The sequence below is a fragment of the Carettochelys insculpta genome, chromosome 1 (assembly GCF_033958435.1).
Source record: "Carettochelys insculpta isolate YL-2023 chromosome 1, ASM3395843v1, whole genome shotgun sequence".
NCBI classification, from domain to species: Eukaryota; Metazoa; Chordata; order Testudines; family Carettochelyidae; genus Carettochelys; species Carettochelys insculpta.
This window is the reverse complement of record NC_134137.1, coordinates 258,622,138-258,640,965: the sequence shown is the minus strand read 5'-3', so window position 1 is coordinate 258,640,965 and position 18,828 is coordinate 258,622,138. Positions and strand designations below refer to the sequence as shown.

The following is an 18,828-nucleotide window of genomic DNA, read 5'->3' as shown; positions in this document are numbered from 1 at the left end:
AAGGGATATGATGGGAGATTCTCTAAATTCCATGTTCTTATGCTATTGTGCTAGCATCTTCCCCAAGCTGGAAAGAGGAAGACAAATTGGACATAACAGCAGGAAAGGCAATCCACCGCATCTTTCACTTAATTCAATCAAAGGCTAATTAAATCAAAACATTAGGAACCAAATTAATTTGAAATAAAATGAATACAACTTCCACCCTTTATTTGATTTGTCTAGGAATAAATTATTGTCTGGATATTTTACTCACCGAAAGTTGCAGTTATCATTACAATAATAGGAAGGCCAAAATTGGAATGAGATAATGGAAGAGCCCAAGGCAGACCCGTGATAGTGAAAGATGACGTGCAGTAAACAGTTGTACTGTTCAGATATTCTTATTGATATTTTAAGCATTACCATATGCAAGAGCTCTTTTATGCACCCGGTGGTCAGATGGATAAACACATCAGCCACTTGTCACTGTTGAAGAGATTGGAATAGACTCAATAAAAAGGGGATGGAAGGCTTTATATTCTGTTATCTGTGTTTGCTGTTATCTATTTCTGGGATAATAAATCAGCAGTCATCAGCAATATTTTTCACAGACTCCACCCATTGTAATGTGTTGGTGTTTGTGAGTCTTGGGAATTCGGTTTGAATAAGTAGTAGACATTAAAATGGGTGGCTGTTTAGTGGCAATAGGTCAATACTTGTTGGTGTAGAAAATAGCCTCGCTTCAAAGGCTTTTCACTGTTTTCCAAGAAGATGAGCATTCCCTGATTTCAACAAGTACAGAAATGTCGAACTCAGTGCCTCCTTTCTCGGATGCTGAGACATCTGCCTGTTCCAGCTGAATCGAAAAGTCAGAATCCACCTCAAATAAGAAATCAGCACATTCGTGCAAACACTGAAGGAGAGACCAAGCAAGTCATCTGGAAATCAGCCAAGAAATGCAAAACAACTATTAAAAAACAAAACAAAACAAACCTCTTGTGACTGTCAACAAAAACAGAAAGTGAGGCCAACTGGAACTACTTCACATCACAACCTTCGGTACAAACCATAGCACACGTACTTACTGCATGATGACATCATCATCATTATCAAGATACCCCTAAGTGGAACTGAATTATCTGTACTCTCTCAGGGTCTGAACTTCTGTCTCCCCAAAGAACCTGATATCATACTAACATGTGAAATACTAGAAGAATTATTCTGCCAACTCCACCTCAAAGAATTCTTTCACAACAACGATGACATGATTCACAGTTACCATGACCCACCTACCATCATAAAAAAAAAATCCTCTGACTGGACACCACAGAGTGAACAAAACCACACATTACATTAATTGCTTAAGGAAAAATATTGACTGAAATCCTTAACAAATATAACATCTACCATAGTCTCTCTCCTGATGAGAAGACAGCTATACAATAACCAGAATCTAACTGCCAGATAATGTTCAAACCAGCAGACAAAGAGGACACCACTGTAGTCAATGAACAAGCCTCATGTATCCATCCCAAACACATCACCAAACTCATTTATTTCATCCTCAATCATAACAGTTTTATAGTCAACCCAACAAACATTTTGCCCATACCATGGGAAACCCCTGGATACTAGGTTGGCCCCTGGATTCTGAGTTGGGTTGTGTCCCCCACTATGCCAATCACTCTGTGGGCCTCCTTGCTTTTGTCTTTGTGTCTGTTGAAATTTATTTATCTGGTAGAAGGTAGTAAGGAGGAAAGATGATCTTGTGGTGAAGATACTGTATTGGTAAACAGAAAATCTGTATTCAGTTTCCAGCTCTACTACAGAATAGCTTTGCAATTTTTGACTAATCATTCAGTCTCTCTGCCATCGTGAAATAGAGATTATACTTCCTTTATCCAGCCCTTTATCTCTTCTATTTAAATTTTAAGTGCTGTAGTGCTCTGTGCAGGGTCTACCATGCTGGGGCCCTGCTCTCAAAATGGGTCTTCTAGATGCTGCTGTAGTACAAATAACAACACGTATTTAACATCTAGTATTTTTCAATCTGTGTCCGGTAAGCACTGGAGAGTTACTAAAGCCTAGATCATAATTATGAAAACGTAGAAGCAATGACTGAGAACACTGAGTGTAAAGTGGAATATTTAAAATATATGTACGGAAAAACTCTCACCAAAAATGTTGTTTACTGTTTGGATGTCTTCCAAATTACTAGATATGTGTGGCCAACTCTTATATTACAAAAGCATGTTGGAAAGTCTGTTCCTAGCTGAGAAACCTGTAAGACCATAGAATGATTTCTGCAGCTAATGAAAAATTAAACAAAAGAGTGGCTCCAATATTGTGAATATTGGACCAGATTTTTATCTTACATAAACTGACATCATCATTGTGCAAGCATTATAGGGGTATATCACAATGAATAGTAAACACAATACACATGAGCTATTGGCCAGCAATCTTTCTCTTCAGTTAGTGGAACCCCACTGATTTATGGATGACAGTTGAGGACCTGAGCCCATTTTTCTTATTTCATAACAAGATTAGACTAACTCAGGGCCAGTGGTTGGGGCACTAGCTGGAACCTGACAGATGAGGGTTCAATTCTGTGCTCCGCCACAGACCCCTGTGACCTGGAGCACGTCACTTACATTCTCTGTGACTCAGTTTCCCCTCCTATTAAAGAGGAGTGATAACACATCCCTATTGTACAGGAGAATAGTAATAATAAACATGCTGAAGATCATGAGATACTGAGCTATTACTGTGATGGCAGGGCAGGATGGGCATGTTAGTACCTAAAAGAGAAAGACAAATGCAAAAATGTATAAAAATTAAGTGTTCATTTCTGGTTTGACTTGAATGATTTTTTTTCACCTTTTTTTTTGTCTGTGGACTGTAAATCTCTTGTTCACTTTGTTCCACCCCATCCCACATACCTTTTGTATTTACAGTCAGGGTCAATCTGTGTTCTGAATAATAGTAACAAGGGTGAAATTCATTCCTATGCAGACAGCCAGAACATAAACTGTGCACTGCTCCTACTCAAGCGCCCCTTTAAGGGTTGAGACTTCAGCGCCGCACAGGCTTCGTGATGTGGTCTCTCTATAGGAGTGATTTCATTCTCTGAGAGGATGTTTCTATGATTCTGTGAATAACCATTGTGGACAGTGAATGAGCTGGGGACACGTGAACCAAAATTTCTAGCCTCAGTGATGTCAATGCTGGGTTTTCTGTTGGCTTAATCAAGGCCAGGATTTAAACTAATAGGTTTAATGATTTCGATCCCCTGTGGAAGTGTATAATTTGAGTTCTTAGTGGCTTAAAATTGGCTGAAAGTTTGGCTCTTTTCCACCTCACCCCAATAATCAATGTTATTTTTCTGATCCTTTTCTATTTCTTTGTATGTCTTTTAGAACCACTTCCCATAAGCAACGTTTCAATCTCTGACTACAAGCCATCTCCAGAAACGGGAGTGTTGTTTGAAATTCAGTATCCAGAGAAGTACAACGTTTTCACCAGAGTAAATATAAGCTATTGGGAAGGCAAAGATTATAGAACAATGTTATACAAAGGTAGGATGGGAAAAAAAACTATTGAAAACAATGTAAATGTGGTTAATCTAAATATCTGTCATCTATTGACACATCTGCTGCTGAATCTAGGAAAATAGAAAGGTAGTGCCAAGTGTGCTATAGGTTTAACATACTTCGTGATTCTAATGATTTACATTTCTGTTGTTATAACTGTCCATTTAAGTAGCTTATCTACTATATATTTTAGAGAGTTTGTCTCTTTGATCAAGAACTGCTAAGTGATACGCTCTAGGACCACCAAATTTGATATACAGCTTCCTCTTACCGTAACTTAAAGCATTGTATGGGTTTGGTTATGCATGGAATGGACTTGCCTTTCATAAAAGAAAACAGAGAAGTGACAGAATCACCAAATCAAGCAGAGTTTGAGTTCCAGTGCCACAATTATTGTAGAACCTCTGAGTTAAGAATACATTAGGAGTGGAAGTTGTTCATAACCACTGCTTTTTTTTGTGCTGGTACTTGCCAGTACTGATTACTGGCACCTCGCCAGCTCCAGCCAAAGGATTGGCTGGGTAGGGTTATAGGGGCCCCAGGGTGGGGATCCTGCTGAGCACCATCTACTGTTTTTTTATTTTCAAAAAAACGTACTGTTCATAACACAGAAAAAATGTTGTTATGGTTCTTTCAAATGTTTATAACTGAACATAGACTTTATACAGCTTTGAAACTTACTGAGCAGATGAGAAAAACTGTTTCTGTTTTCTGCATAGTTTTTGTTTAAGGTAGTAAATACTGTATTTACTTTGGGGAGGAGAGGGGAGGGTCTCTGCTACTGCCTGCCTGTGTACTTCTGGTTTCAAATGAGGTGTATGGTTGACTGGTCAATTTGTAACTCTGAGGTTCTGCTGTACATCACAGCTCAAGAAGCATATTCCCATGACAGAACACATAACCACTGTGGGAGGGGTGGTGTCTGGTCCCATAACCTGTACTAGAGCTAGATCTGTTTCCTTGATAAGACAATGCTTGGCAGCAACAGCTACATTCGCTGCAAAACATTTTCTGTTGTAGACTTTTGGGTCCACTCATTCATAAGTTCTGAAACATTCACCTTTTAAGATGAAATTTTCCCAAAGGGGGAAAGGCACCCAATGAAAAGTGGCATCCCAGTGAATATGTTGGTAACAAGTTGCATTTCATTGGCTACATCTACACTAGAAGCATCTGTCAACAGAAGTTACTGTTAACAGGGAAATCTCGACAGAACCTCTGTTAACAGATTGCATCTGCACAAAACTTGCTCTGCCGAGGGAGAGCTGCCAGACTGCACTGCCCTCTGGTGCCAGAAAGCAGAATGGCAGCTTTGCAAATGTTTGCCTGGCAATCCGAAGTCCTCTCTATCAACAGATGTGTCTACACTGCACTTCTGTCGACAGTAATCTGTCACCAGATTATTATGCCTCAAAGTTTTGAGGGATAATACTGTTGAGGCAAATGCAGAGTTCTGTAGATGCTCCCTGAGTTAGGTCGACAGAAGGCCCCTTCTGTTGACAAAACTCTCTAGTGTAGACCCAGTCATTGAGTTTTCACATGGTTTTGCAGGATAATCTGCAATTTTCTGATTTTACCCCAAAAGTGTTTTGGGGTTGTAAAAATGTAATCATGCCTAACATTCAATGCAATGTGATGACAATGAGTCAGATCACATTCTACCTTCAATCACATTTTAAATCGGAAGGTACTTCCACTGAATTCAGTAACACAGGTGAGAGGAGAGAATAACTCTGAAAGGTGACACATGGGTGCAAATCTATACATAGTCTCCAAAGGGTTAATGCTATAGGTACCTTGTTTGCTCAGAACTAAATAGCTGGCAGAGTTTTTCCCAACAAGCAAGTATTTGGTTTTTTTGGCTGCACAATACAGAATCACTGCATAAGAATTACCATGCAAGGATGTTCCAAGGGGAGGGGAAAAGAGTGAAATTAGCAGTAATATTTGTCTCCCTCAACCAATGGCTGAGCTCATGGCTGCAATGCTGCTAAAAATAAAAGCACCCTATCTTTCTATATATTCATCAGAAGCAAGCATTAGTCTCCCAGAGAGTCATTCCCCCCACCCCCTCCACCCTGCACGCATTAGTGGTAGAGATTAATCCAGATCTCAGCATTACATATGGGGCTGCTATCCGTTAGAAGACCAGGGAATATTTGTGTGCAATAGTTAGATAGATTTGGAAGTTTTTTTTTTCTTTTAATCGACTATACTTTGATATGCTAATGCCATGTTGAACAGGTTGCCAGTAGCAATTATCTTTCCCAGGAAAATAGTTCATGTTTATTTTGCTGCTTTGTACATCTAGGTACTTTTGACTGTCAGGAAAAAACTCAATTGTTGGAACTTTATCACTTAGACAGGGCTAACCTGTGTTAAGCATCAAAAGCATTGCTCTTTTATATTGTGCAGCCATGTTATCTGAAGGTGAACATTTGATGTATGTCAGGTTTGTTGGGTTTATTTGTTTTTTGCCCTTCCACAGATTTCTTTAAAGGTAAAACAGTTTTCAATCACTGGCTGCCAGGAATATGCTACAGCAACATCACATTTCAGTTGGTGTCGGAAGCAACATTCAACAAAAGCACACTAGTGGAATATAGCGGTGTCAGGCATGAGCCCAAACAGCACAGAACAGGTGAAGAAATCGTTCATATATACATATACCAGTGACTGCATATCTGCAATACGGTGCAAGGCATAATGTCTCTGTTTCCATTGTAAACCTTGGCTTATAAAAAAGTACTAACTGCCTAAAACAAGACATTTTGAATGTTCTCTCCAGGGATAAGAAGTAATTTGCCTCCGGTTACAAATTGCCACACAACTCTTTCCAAAGCAGAATGGATTTATTTGAGTGTAAAGGAGTAGAAAGAACGCATATAATAGATGGCAAAAGGACGTAAACACACCAGAAACTGGCCATCAAACTCAAACTCCTTCCAACCTTCCAGCAGTTTGGAGCTCCTACTGGGACCAGTATTCCCTGTGAGCTGAGCACTTGGGTGACTTCCCAGGCGAGATTCAGGTGCCACTGAGCTGATTAGCAGAGTGCCCACAGCCCGCAGAGTGCCCACAGCCCGCAGAGTGCATGCCGTGTGTTTCTACTGGTGATGCACAGCCACACCTGCCATGGTGGACATATCAAAATTTATTCTGCCCATCAGTGAAAACAATTAGAGGGAACCCTGACTGGGACCAAAAATTATGTCCATTTGCTGGCTCAAATAGAAATTCCTTGGTGTCTAAACTCAGCCTTTTTCACCAAGAGCCCTTTCTTTGTTTCCCTTGGGCCTTTCATACGTGTTGAAACCAGTATGTAGCAAGCACACCCTAGGTAATACTCTTCTGGAGCTGTTTACAATCTCACAGATTGCATTAATCACACCCCACTGACTTTTTTTCCCCTAGATGAATTGCAGTAATACTCCCCACACGAAACTCTGTACAATTTCTAGCCCATGATGTTACGTGGAACATTCATACGTTTAATACAGTACCGTTCACAAAGAGAGTGCATGTGGGTGCAATCTGTTACAATGTCTATTGTACAAAATGCCCTCATTAGAAACTCATGTTGCGTATCCTCTGAAATTTTAAGATGAAGCTTTCCCTTGATATAAGGTATTAATTTATTCTAGATGTTTGCCCAAAGCTGGCTGCTGAAATCGTGATGGAAAAGCCATGTAATAATCAGGATGACAGCGTTTTATATCATGAGCTGTTGTGCTGTGTATTGAAGTATTTTTCTGTGTTTTCCAACACTTTCACAGTTCCACAGTAACGTTCAATGCACAAGAGAGACAGTGTTACAAGAAATGAAGACCCCAACATACAAGCCCACACTTAATTATTTTACTCATATTCACATCAGAGCAACATAGTTGGGCTACTCATGAAGACATTTATTATAGCGTTCCCACGTCTGCATTACTTCATTCCTGTACGCACATGCCCTGTTTCTTGTCTCAGTTTACATTAATTCTACTCATATGGAGTTAGCCTTGGCTTATACTTGTATAAGTAAGACAAGAATCTTAATAGAAAGAACAAAGAATTTCAAAATGTTGTGTATTGTTGCAACTGAGACTTGCTAATTTCCCTGATGAATTACCTACATTGTATGAATATATTAACAAAACTACTGCTTTTTAAAAATTATTTTCTCTTGTAGTTCCCTTTCCACCTCGAAATATTTCTGTCTGGATTGTCCATATGAACAAGAATAACTGGGAGGAACACAGTGGGAATTTCCCAGAAGAATCATTCCTGGGACCACAGGATGTAATAGGGCAAGAGAAACTTACCCGTTTTTCTAAGGACCCAACTGCAGTTCCCTCAACAAACATCTCTTACACGTGGCCTGATTACCACGATAACAGCACCGATTACACAACTACATCCCAACCATACTGGTGGACTAATGAAGCTGAATCGCCAGAAAGTGAAGACGAGTTTATCAGTGCAGTTCCTGGTGACTATGAGAATGCCAGCACAGCCAGCATTTCTGGGAAACTTACACCAGAACCTCCCTCTTTTCTCCCTGTTCAAATGGTGGTAACCTGGTTGCCACCAAAGCCACCCACAGCATTTGATGGATTCCATATTAACATTGAAAGGGAAGGTAAAGTAAAACCCAGGCTTTTTATATATATCTAAAATTCATGGTGGTGGATTCACCTCCTTCTCTGAATAATTAGGGGACGCAACCCTCAAGTGTTTTCATTCAGATTTCTTGTGTCTGCAAAACTGGGATGGACAATATTACACAAATACTTGCATTCATTGTACAATACATGGTAGTTTTTTGGTTGTTTTTTTTTTTCTGATCAGACTGGAAATACTACAGTATGATCCTGTCCTGTATCTACATGTAGGTTCTTCGTGACTAAGATCAAGCATAGCATCGACTGACTTTCTGGAACAGCCTATATATTCTCTGCTGAGGACCTTCATTTTATTTATTTATTTAAAATATTCTTACCTTGCCTCTCTATTTCAAATATTCAAGGCAGCTCACGACATTTTTTAAAAAATATAAACATATAGAAATATTTAAAAATACAAAACTCCAAAAGGACATAAAATCTAGTAAAACATCTCAAAAGAAGGATCACACACACAAACTCAAACTCCAATGAAAGCATGAGTAAAAAGGGTGGGTTTAACCTGGCGCCGAAACAATGTTAATGTTGGTGCCATGCGAATATCCTGGGAAAGAGAATTCCACAGCCTGGGAACAAAGGCTGAGAAGGCCCTGCTCCGTGTTGATGTTAATCTTATCTCCCTAAGCCGGGGAACAGTGAGCAGAGCCTCCCCAGCTGACCTCAATCCCCAGGCAGATTCATATAGGAAAAGATGGACTTAACCCATTTAGGGCTTTATAAGTAATAACCAATACCTTAAATTGTGCCTGGAAACATACTGGAAGCCATTGCAACTGCCGGAGCACTGGCATAACGTGCTCTGCATAATGAGTGTTAGTTAAAACTTGGGCAGCCACATTCTGGACCAGCCGAAGTTTCCAAAGACTCTTTAAAAGCAGTCCCATGTAGAGTGCATTACAATAATCCAGTTGAGATGTGACAAGAGCATGAATTGCCGTGCCCAAGTCATGACTGGTCAGGAAGGGTCGCAGCAGGCAGATCAGACAAAGCTGCTCAAAAGCACTCCTTGCCACCGAAGAAATTTGATTTTCGAATGTTAAAAAAGGGTCCAGGAATGCTCCCAAGCTGTGTACCTGTTCTTTCAGGGGAAGAGTAATCCTGTCTAAAACAGGTACCGTGACACATTCTTGAACAGTTGGTCTCCTGACCCACATGACCTCAGTCTTATCTGGATTCAACTTCAGCTTATTAGACTTCATCCAGTCCATCACCACTCCAGACACAGGTTTAGATCAGTTACTGCCATGCCTGGTTCTGATGTCACGGGGAAATAAATTTGGGTATTATCAGCATATTGGTGGCACTGTCCTCCAAAATTCCTTACAACTTCCCAGCAGCATCATGTAGCTGTTAAACAGCATAGGGGACAATATGGAATGTTGTAGGACACCATAGCACAATTGCCCCTAGTTCTACCTTCTGAAAACATCCCAACAGGTAGGACCAGAACCACTGCAAAACAGTGCCTTCAATATCCAACTCTCTCAGACATTCCAGAAGGATACCATGGCCAGTGGTATCAAAAGCTGCTGAGAGGTCCAGGAGAAGTAACAGGGACACATTCCCCCATCTACTTCCTGGCATAGGTTATCCACCAGGGTGACCAAGGTGGTTTCAGTTCCAAAACCCGGCCAAAATCCAGACTGAAATGGACCTAAATAGTCTGTTTCTTCCAAGAATGCCTGAAGTTGCAATGCTACCACTCGCTCAAGCACCTTGCCCAAGAATGGAATATTAGCAACCGGGCTATAGTTTTTCAGGTCATGTGGGTCCAGAGAAGGCTTTTTGACTAGCAGGTTGACAGGAGACATGAACTTGACGCTCTAATAGGTCCTTTCTCTTTCCTCCATCTCTGATCTTATCTCTCATCCTGAATGAAATCAGAGAATGTAATGAGAATTAACCAGATACTGCATTCCCAAATTCAATCTGAGTTCTGGACAAAAGCTCAGGCTATCTTGTCACATTTTTTACCCACTCCATGTATTCAAGATGCAGGAGAGTTTAAAATGTGGAGGCTTTTATTTGCCTTTTAGCTTTTGAGTATTCTTGGTTCACGTTTTCAAGCCTTCTGCTGCCACCATGACACTGTTTTAATGAAAGCTGAGAGATTCCCACAAAATAACATGATCTGGTGCTTTTTGAAGAACACCAAGGATCGCAAGACTCATAAAATCATGAGCATTGACAAGATTAGAAATCAGCATTAATACTAAGTCTGCACTGTGACCAGGCTGTTCTCTCACATCGAGTGTCCAAATGCAGGATTAATTTCCATAACACACAGGGCTTCTGGGTTAAGGGGTAACACCCCTCTGAAATTCTCCTCTGTGGCTTTGAACATGGAACATAAACTTGGGGGTTCTGAGGCAGCTATTATCCAATCCTGCTTGTCCAACCTTTTTCCTTGCTTAAAGAACACAGAAGATGCAACTTGATTGTGTGCCCTAGTGAAGTGTTTTTGCCCATTACTTCATTTCACTGTGAAGTAGTTGCTGTGTACATGATTTGTAAATATATCCTCTTTTAACTATTAGGGGTATTTTTATGACACTGGGATTCCCGTTTCACAGGAGCGTGGCACATGCTTCCTGTTTATTCCTTTTGTTTCATGTAAGTGCTGTGTCTATTGTGCAGTCTCAGGCTCCATGGGAGTTGATTATAGTCTCACAAACAAAACATTGAGCATTCAGGTGAGAGGTGAACAGCTCAAACAGTTGAAATTCTTGAAGGATGTGGATCAACTTCTCATGTAAATCTCCTTCTGACTTGTCTACACTGGAGCTAACACAGAATAGTTATGGTGGAATAACTTTAGGAAGTTGCTTAGCCTTAAGCTAAGGTACAAAAAGGCAGTCAGTGCATAATAAAAGTTCTCCATCTGGGGAGCTACTATGGAATAGCCATTGTGCTTTTAACTTACTCCCTAGCTTATTTTGCAATTGTTTCCCTTTGTATATAACCCCGCAATGCTTAAAAACTGGAGTTTGATGGGAGTGGGAGGGGGAGAATCAGAGGACTTAATTTTGTTATTTTCCACCCCAGTTTTCACTGTTGTAAAGGTTCCTGAACTGACTTTTACGTAGTTGCTCTAGATTTACGCTGCTGTCAGTGAGAAGAGAATGAAACCCATAGAATTTAAAGATTAAAAAGATCGATTGCATCATCTAGCTGACCCTGGAGAAGTTTTACTATGAAACCTTCAGAGAGAGAGAGAGAATATTGGCTATATTCAGGCAAATACTTCTCTAAATAGAAAGCTGAAAAACTCATTCAGTGCGGTGTTAGGCAGGTAGTCAGTGAGATATGTAGGAGGATCTTAATGCATCGTAAAGCAAAAGCAAGGTAACCTGTGCTAGAGATTTTTAATGCATTCTCAGGATGATTTTTTTCAACGGGCCCATTCTGACTGCCAGTTTTCTTAGACTTTCTGCTGCTTGGGACAGGGACATTTTTCAGTAAGGGGAAATGAGAAAAAATAACAAACCATTTTCTTCCCCACTATACTTTTTTTTCACTTTGATGGTCATGACAATCTTACTTTATCATCAGTGTTACTGAATGAAATTTTGACCATGGTCTGTTATACCTATACACAGCTTTGGTCATTAGTTATTCATGATGTGGCAGCAAGGGAATAAAACTACTTGCATAAATCCAGTCCTCTTTGGTACTTTTTCATCATGCAGCAGAGGCAACATTACCATAATCCAGTATAAATCAGCTCCTCAGTAGCCAGGGCTTTCTGAAATTTCAGTTAATTCACACTTTATTTTTCTTCTTGATTTAGATTTAGAGAACTCCACAGAATTTTTGACAGTAGGTGAGGATACTCATGAATTTATTGCTGAACTGAAAGAACCAGGGAAATACAAGTTATCTGTGAGAACCTTTAGTTCCTCTGGATCTTGTGCAATTCGGAGAAGCCAAGCAACCAAAACACTTAGTTTTTATATCAGTAAGTATCTAAACCATGATTTACCCATACAATGCATCTTTAACTGTATAAAAGGTGTGATAAATGAAACACTGAATGTGGTTATTCATCAAACTAGTAGACCTCTTTGCAGCCTACACCATTCCCAATATAGCCTAGTGTCCATGAATTTTCATATAGCTGGAAACAAGATACATTGAAACCAGGTAAGCAGATCTGCTCTCTTGGGGCTTTATCCTGCAATTTTGCTTGTGCTAAGCTATCTGGTTGATTCATTGCCAGCTGTTCAGGAAGGAAATCATATGAACACGGGCCTTTCAATTCCTACAGGTAGAATGAAAGAGAGGCCGAACCTGCAAAATTCAGAAATAAAAGTGATGTGATGATTTATTTTTAGGGTTTTGAGGGTTTTAGTCAACTGTAGGTTTAATAAAACAGTGCAATCAATGTGAAGCAACACACTATAATGTAAATCTAAATCATGACTGACAGATAGACCAATAAGTGAGACACAGATAGGTGAACTCAGACTTTCACCTGTGAGAGAACCAGGTTCAAATTTACAAACACAAATGCGATGGGATTCCTGAGTAACTCCTCCAACCAAAAAGAAAGATAAACATTGCTTGACAGAAGAAAATGAATGTGAAAGATGAAGTCTACAGAATCCTGTGTAGATAAGAAGGAATGTTTGCAGCACTGCTAGCTTCAACTCTGAGAGGATAGCACCTGCCTAGACACAGAATACTATAGCTAGACATTTATCAGAGAGGTAGCTGTGTTAGTCTGTATCTTCAAAAACAGCAAGAAGTCTTGTGGCACCTTATAGACTAACAGATGTTTTGGAGCATCAGCTTTCGTGGGCAAAGGCCCGCATCCTCAGATGCATGAGTGTGGGGGCAGTTCAGAGGATAATTTAAAGTGGGGCGGGTCTCGGTGAAGGGGAGGGCCAAAGCTAACATGGTCTATTCAGTTAGGGTGGAAATGACCCATTATCAGTAGTATACATCAAGAAAGCAGAAAACAAGTCAAAGCAGTCAGGGGGAATGTGGCCCATTGTCAGATTGTAATATGGAGGTGTGAACAACAAGAGCAGAGAAAAGCAGTCTTTAAATCCTCCTCTGAACCCCCCCGCCCCACACTCATGCATCTGATGAAGTGGGTCTTTGCCCGTGAAAGTTTATGCTCGAAAATATCTGTTAGTTTATAAGGAGCCACAGGACTTCTTGTTTTTATAGCTAGACATTATAGATGCAGTTGGCAACACTGCTAACACTGTCCATTATAATCCCATTTTCAGTTGTTGGTAACTTTTCCAAATTTTAACTATGCAACCATACCAGGTGGCTGCCCCAACCTGAGTGTTTTTTTAAAGTTTCAGAAATCCTAAGAGGAGTAGGGTTGCTCGTTCAAGAAGGGGTGCCAGAGTGTCTCTTCTCTCACAATGTCACCTCCCTGTGATTTTTTTCCACAGGTACCAGCTAGTCGTAGTTCAGGGGTGGGAAACCTATGGTCCGTGGGATGGAAATCCTGATCATCCTTCTCCTTTTTGTGCTGAATTACAAACATTGAAATGAATTGGTGGTTTCAGTCCCATGAGGCATATCTAGGATTCCATGTCAGAAAATTTACTATTGCCTTTGGGCCCTGTCAGCACAAGAGACACAGAGTTCGGTGGGCCTGGAGATGAAACTATATTGCAGGATAACAGTGAATCTTACTTGTGGGGCTGTATAGGGAACTTTAGCTGATGTTGTCCTTTTCCCTGGTCTGCGGATGTAAAGGGTGGTAAGTTCAGTAACTTTGACTTGCATGAACTAGGAGGTAACATATAACAGCAGAATGTTTTCAAAGATGCAAATGCAGGCCTTGCAAATGCACAGGGTAAACCAGGCATGTGGCCTGCCTTATGTTTTCGTCTCTTGGAATTTTGCAGGTCCCGCGGGGGAATGGATTGAGGAACTGACAGAAAAGCCCCAGCATGTGAGTGTGACTGTGCTAAGTTCCACCACTGCCTTAATGTCCTGGACATCTTCACAAGACAACGGTAGCAACAGCATGATAGTGTCCATTGTGTCACTGACTTGCCGGAAGCAAAAGGAGAGTCAAAGGCTTGAAAAGCATTATTGCACTGAGGTAAGGGGAAGAAAATACAGGTTCCTCCATTACAGTCAGAAAAAGAAAACATAAACCTCATTATGCTGCTGCTCACTGGTTTCTTATAAGAAGCAAAGGTCTGTCCATCAGTCCACAAGTGATGTTACACACTTCTGAACATTATTGCAACGATAATCCAAAACCTTGCAGAGACACAAATCTAAGCACAGAAAAGACACCACCTACAAGGCCCTGATTTATTCAAGTATGTTGTGAAGTCCATTTCTGTTCATGAAGCACTTCCATGTATATTTAACTTTAAGCCTACGCATATTTGTTTTCTGAAACTCTGGCTAGAGTTTTTATCGTGATGTCCGCAAAGTTGAGGATGATGGGATCTGAGCTTTCAGTTCAGGCTCTTATAGTGATAAATCTAAGGGTGCAAGCACAAGCAAACCAAATGACCCATGTTCTCGTTGCATCCCACACAGCACAATCTCAGACCTTTGTGGGTTCAGTTCCCCCAGAAGTGGTTTGTGATATGATGACAAAGCCTTGAGGTAGTACAGAGGAAGTTCTGGTTTGGGTTTATTGAATTCTGTGGTTAAAATGTAGACCTGGATTACACTTTCATGAGCACTGCAAAAATGAATTCATAACCATTTCTTGGAAAAAAGATGAATTTGCTTGGAAAGTATTTGCATTGCTTTTTAAATTATTTTCATTGAATATTTGTCCACCTCTAACCAGAACTCAGCTATTTTCACTGGGATGAACAGTCACAATTGCCATGTCAGCATTTGGCAATCCCATTCTCGTTGAAATGAATCAACATTTTGTCATTGACTTTAGTAGGTTCAGAGTCATATCCTTTCCTGCTGAAATGCAGCTAGATGGGCATTATTTGGGTTTTATTTCAGCCCTCCTTTTTTCTTCCTTACTCACTTGCATCTTATTTGTTCCCCTCTGATAGGTGAATACGAGCAACAGCATAATTGAAAATCTTGTTCCCGGTGCTCAGTACCAGGTTGTGATTTATTTACGTAAAGGCCCATTGGTTGGACCTCCTTCTGATCCTGTTACATTTGCCATCGGTAACCCATTCATCTACTACTCAGATTGACTTTTTATGGGTTTTGTTTTCAGCTACTTCTCTATTCAGTCTCTTAGGTTTTCCCACACTGGAACAGGAGATGTAATGTCTAGCTTAGGTCAACATAACCACACTAATTCTTGTCAAGCTAGCATGCTGAAAAGCCGAGTGCCGCTGTGACTGCATAGGCAGTAGGGCAAGCTAGTCACCCCAGATGGGATTGTCCTTGAAAATGTTAGCCCATTTCACCCTTTGTGCACTGCATCTAGATTCAGTCCGCCTGCCGGCAGCATGATCAGAATGAGGGTTCATGAAATTGCAAATGACTGCTCATTTGCATATTCACATTGGTTATTTGCATATTCAACGTAGAAAACAAGCAGTGTACATGTGGTTCTGCCATCAAAAACCCATTTGTTGCCAACCCCTTATCCCTGATTTTCTTCAGAGATAAGGGGCTGGTGACAAAGGGGCTTTTTTTTTTTTTGCCAGCAGAACCATGTCTAATCTACACTGCTTGTTTTCTTCTGTGAATATGCAAATGAGCAGCACTTTGCAATTCTGAGAACCTTCATTTGCATCATGATGCTGGCACTTGGACTGAATCTAGATGCAGCTTTAGTGTGCTAGTGTGATCCAAGCTAGTGTATTCTCATCTGCACAGCTTGAAGTTACATCACCCACCCCCAGTGTAGATGTATTCAGAGCCTGTTCAGAAGCAGTGCATATTTTGCTGTGCAGGCATGCCATGGTGGTGGTTAAATTTGATTATTTTTCATGTCTCGTTTAACTCTGTTATTGAGGAAGAGAAAATGTGCAAGAGGAAAGTAAAAGGGGTGATGTAGCCTGTTATGGGATAGGCTTTCATTCCTACAGGTGAGGAGTTACGGCTAAGATTTAGAAATGAAAGATTCTCATGTTAAGAACCTAATTGTGTGCTTAGCCACCTGAATAAATTGTAAAACTTTCAGAGGTGTTCAGTGTAAGTGTCAGTGTCTGAAGCTGAGGGTAGTTTAGCACCTTTGAACTTAAGCCATCAATTTATAATTGGATTTAAGGACCTAATTTCAAGCTACCAGATTTTCTGAGAAAATGCCCTTTCAGGGGTACAGTGTTCCATAATGGCTAACCCACTGGCCTGAGATTCAGGAGACCTGGTTTTTTGTTTTGATTTTTTTTTCCTGGCTCTGTCACTGGCTTGTTGTGTGTATTTTCAGGCAGCAGAAATTCGGTCTTCTTGTTTCTTCTCCTACTACTAAACACTGTGTTGGAAGGGAGAGAGAGAAAATGACAAAACTAACTAAATAAGACCAGCTCAGAGCATCACAGATTCCCAGAATGTCAATTACTGGATCTGGGTCCAAGGCAAAAGTTCCAAATAAATAGTTTATAAATTAGAGTGGAAGGTATTTTTAAAAGAGAAGGGGAAACATTTGGGAAGGTACTTAAAAGTAGCTTGTGCCAACTTAAATGAAATTTCATATATTGGGTAAATGTTATGAATTTCTTGTGTTTTTCACAAATATTTTGGTTGCCAAATTTTTTCTGCCAGCTGTGAAGACTTTAAACATTTTTGAATTTCTGCTTTTACTTGAATACCTTCAAAAGATCAAACCAAAATCGGAAATCTCTCTCGGTTCCCCTCCATGTGAATAGGTTCCCACACATGTAAAGTTCTCAAGCAAATGTCAATTCTAGGCATATCTTTTAATCTGGGCTTTGAAAAAAAAATTAGGTATCTGATGGAATCAAACAATGTTTGACTATGAATTTTCACTTGGCTACAACACATTCAAAGAGGTGCAAATTTATCATTCAGATTCCAACTTTAAAAGCTTCGGTTTGTTGAAACTGTTGGTGATTAAGGATGAAGCAAATATAAAAGAAAAAAGACTTGAAAAGTAGTTTTCATCTTCATCCTCAGTGTCAATTTCATTAAAAAGATATCAGTGGATTCTGAGAAGGTACTGAAAGGGTGCATTTAGGAGGGAATGGGTCTTGTGTATGCTATTGCATTCAGACATTTTGGGTTTTATTCTTTGTTCTGGCACCTACACAGAGTGGTTTAGACTCTGCAGCCTTTACTCGCCCTGAGTAATACCTACTTGAGCTGGTAGTCCTGTTGAAATACACATCTGAATAAGTGCTTCCCAGTTGCAGAGTCTCCTTGTGCAAGAGGTGGTTCAAGTAACTTGACCTTTCTCTATTTCAATTTCACTGTCTATGAAACAGGGATAATAACACTTGCACTCTGAGTCTTTAACTAATGCTTGTAAAGCACTTTCAGCTATCTTTCATGCGTGGTTGAATGGATGTGAAAGTATTCTTTGTTGTTGTCTCTACTTTCAAAAGTATTGTGATCTTTAATGCCTCAGTTCTTCAGTACCTTCTTTGAGAAACCTGAAAGAAGCCTGATTTTCAAAAAAGTTCTGAGCACACACACCTTTTGAAAATCATATCTCTTCAAGGTGTGTCAAATTGAGCAATCCAAACTGGAAGAACCCTAACTCTGCAATTATTTCTGAAAATTTAGGTCTAAAGCAACTGAAGGACTAATGCTCCAACTTGTTACGTCTGTGTGTAGTGCTGATTAAAGGAGAGAGAGAATTGACGGTGAAAACGTGCAGTTGCTAATGACATTGTGAATAAATCCCAGCTTTGTTTTTTTAGGACCCACTGGAATAAAGGATTTGATGCTTTTCCCTTTGGGACCTACAGCTGTGATTCTCAGTTGGAGCCGGCCTTCCCTGGGAGTGTTCAGGAAATATGTTGTAGAAATGTTTTATTTCAACCCATCTACGATGACCTCTGAGTGGACAACTTACTATGAAATTGCAGCTACTGTCTCCTTAACTGCATCAGTGGTAAAGTAACCATTACAGATTATCATGCACACCTGTGTGTACAGTGCTTGCTCTTACAAAGTTTCTTTCAGCTTTTGTCCACTGACGAGCAGATGCATCAGATTTTATTAAACCCTGGATGTTTTCTGTGTGTGTTAGAGATTTACCATGGTATTAAAGAGAGATTTGCCTTTCTGAATCCAGGGAATGCCAAAAAACCATGGTAACGTTAATGCAAGTGCAAATTATTAACTGAAAGTCAAATAAGTAGATAGTAGATGGACCTTCCCTCCACTGGTGTGTGGATGGATTCAATGGCTATCCGTGGCACACTAGTCCATGGATGTTTGGTGTTCTGAGACTTCATGAAATATTCCTCCCCAACCTTAGTCCTTCTAAGATGTCCCTGTGCAAAATTCATTTGCTAGGGCTGTGTTGCACGTGAGAGGATTTGACCCCAGACAATTAAAACATTAACTTCCCACCCACTGAATTTACTGTGCACTTCAGCAGTTGTGTAGTCAAAAATTCTACAATGGTAGCATCTCCAAAAGGAAATGGAATAAAGCCCCATCTATATAACTAGTATTGATAACATCAGGGAGCCATCTGG

At 40.2% G+C, this 18,828-nt stretch overlaps 1 protein-coding gene across 1 annotated transcript in view; it reads left to right on the top strand.

Moving 5' to 3' along the window:
• The window catches only part of PTPRO (protein tyrosine phosphatase receptor type O), a 109,892-nt gene that overhangs the window by 12,869 nt on the left and 78,195 nt on the right, over positions 1–18,828 (top strand). Inside the window, exons 3-9 of the mRNA XM_074999038.1 lie at positions 3,402–3,560; positions 6,064–6,216; positions 7,753–8,202; positions 12,042–12,203; positions 14,119–14,318; positions 15,253–15,373; positions 18,043–18,236. Coding sequence (XP_074855139.1) covers positions 3,402–3,560; positions 6,064–6,216; positions 7,753–8,202; positions 12,042–12,203; positions 14,119–14,318; positions 15,253–15,373; positions 18,043–18,236 — 1,439 coding nt within the window. The remainder of the gene's footprint in view (positions 1–3,401; positions 3,561–6,063; positions 6,217–7,752; positions 8,203–12,041; positions 12,204–14,118; positions 14,319–15,252; positions 15,374–18,042; positions 18,237–18,828) is intronic.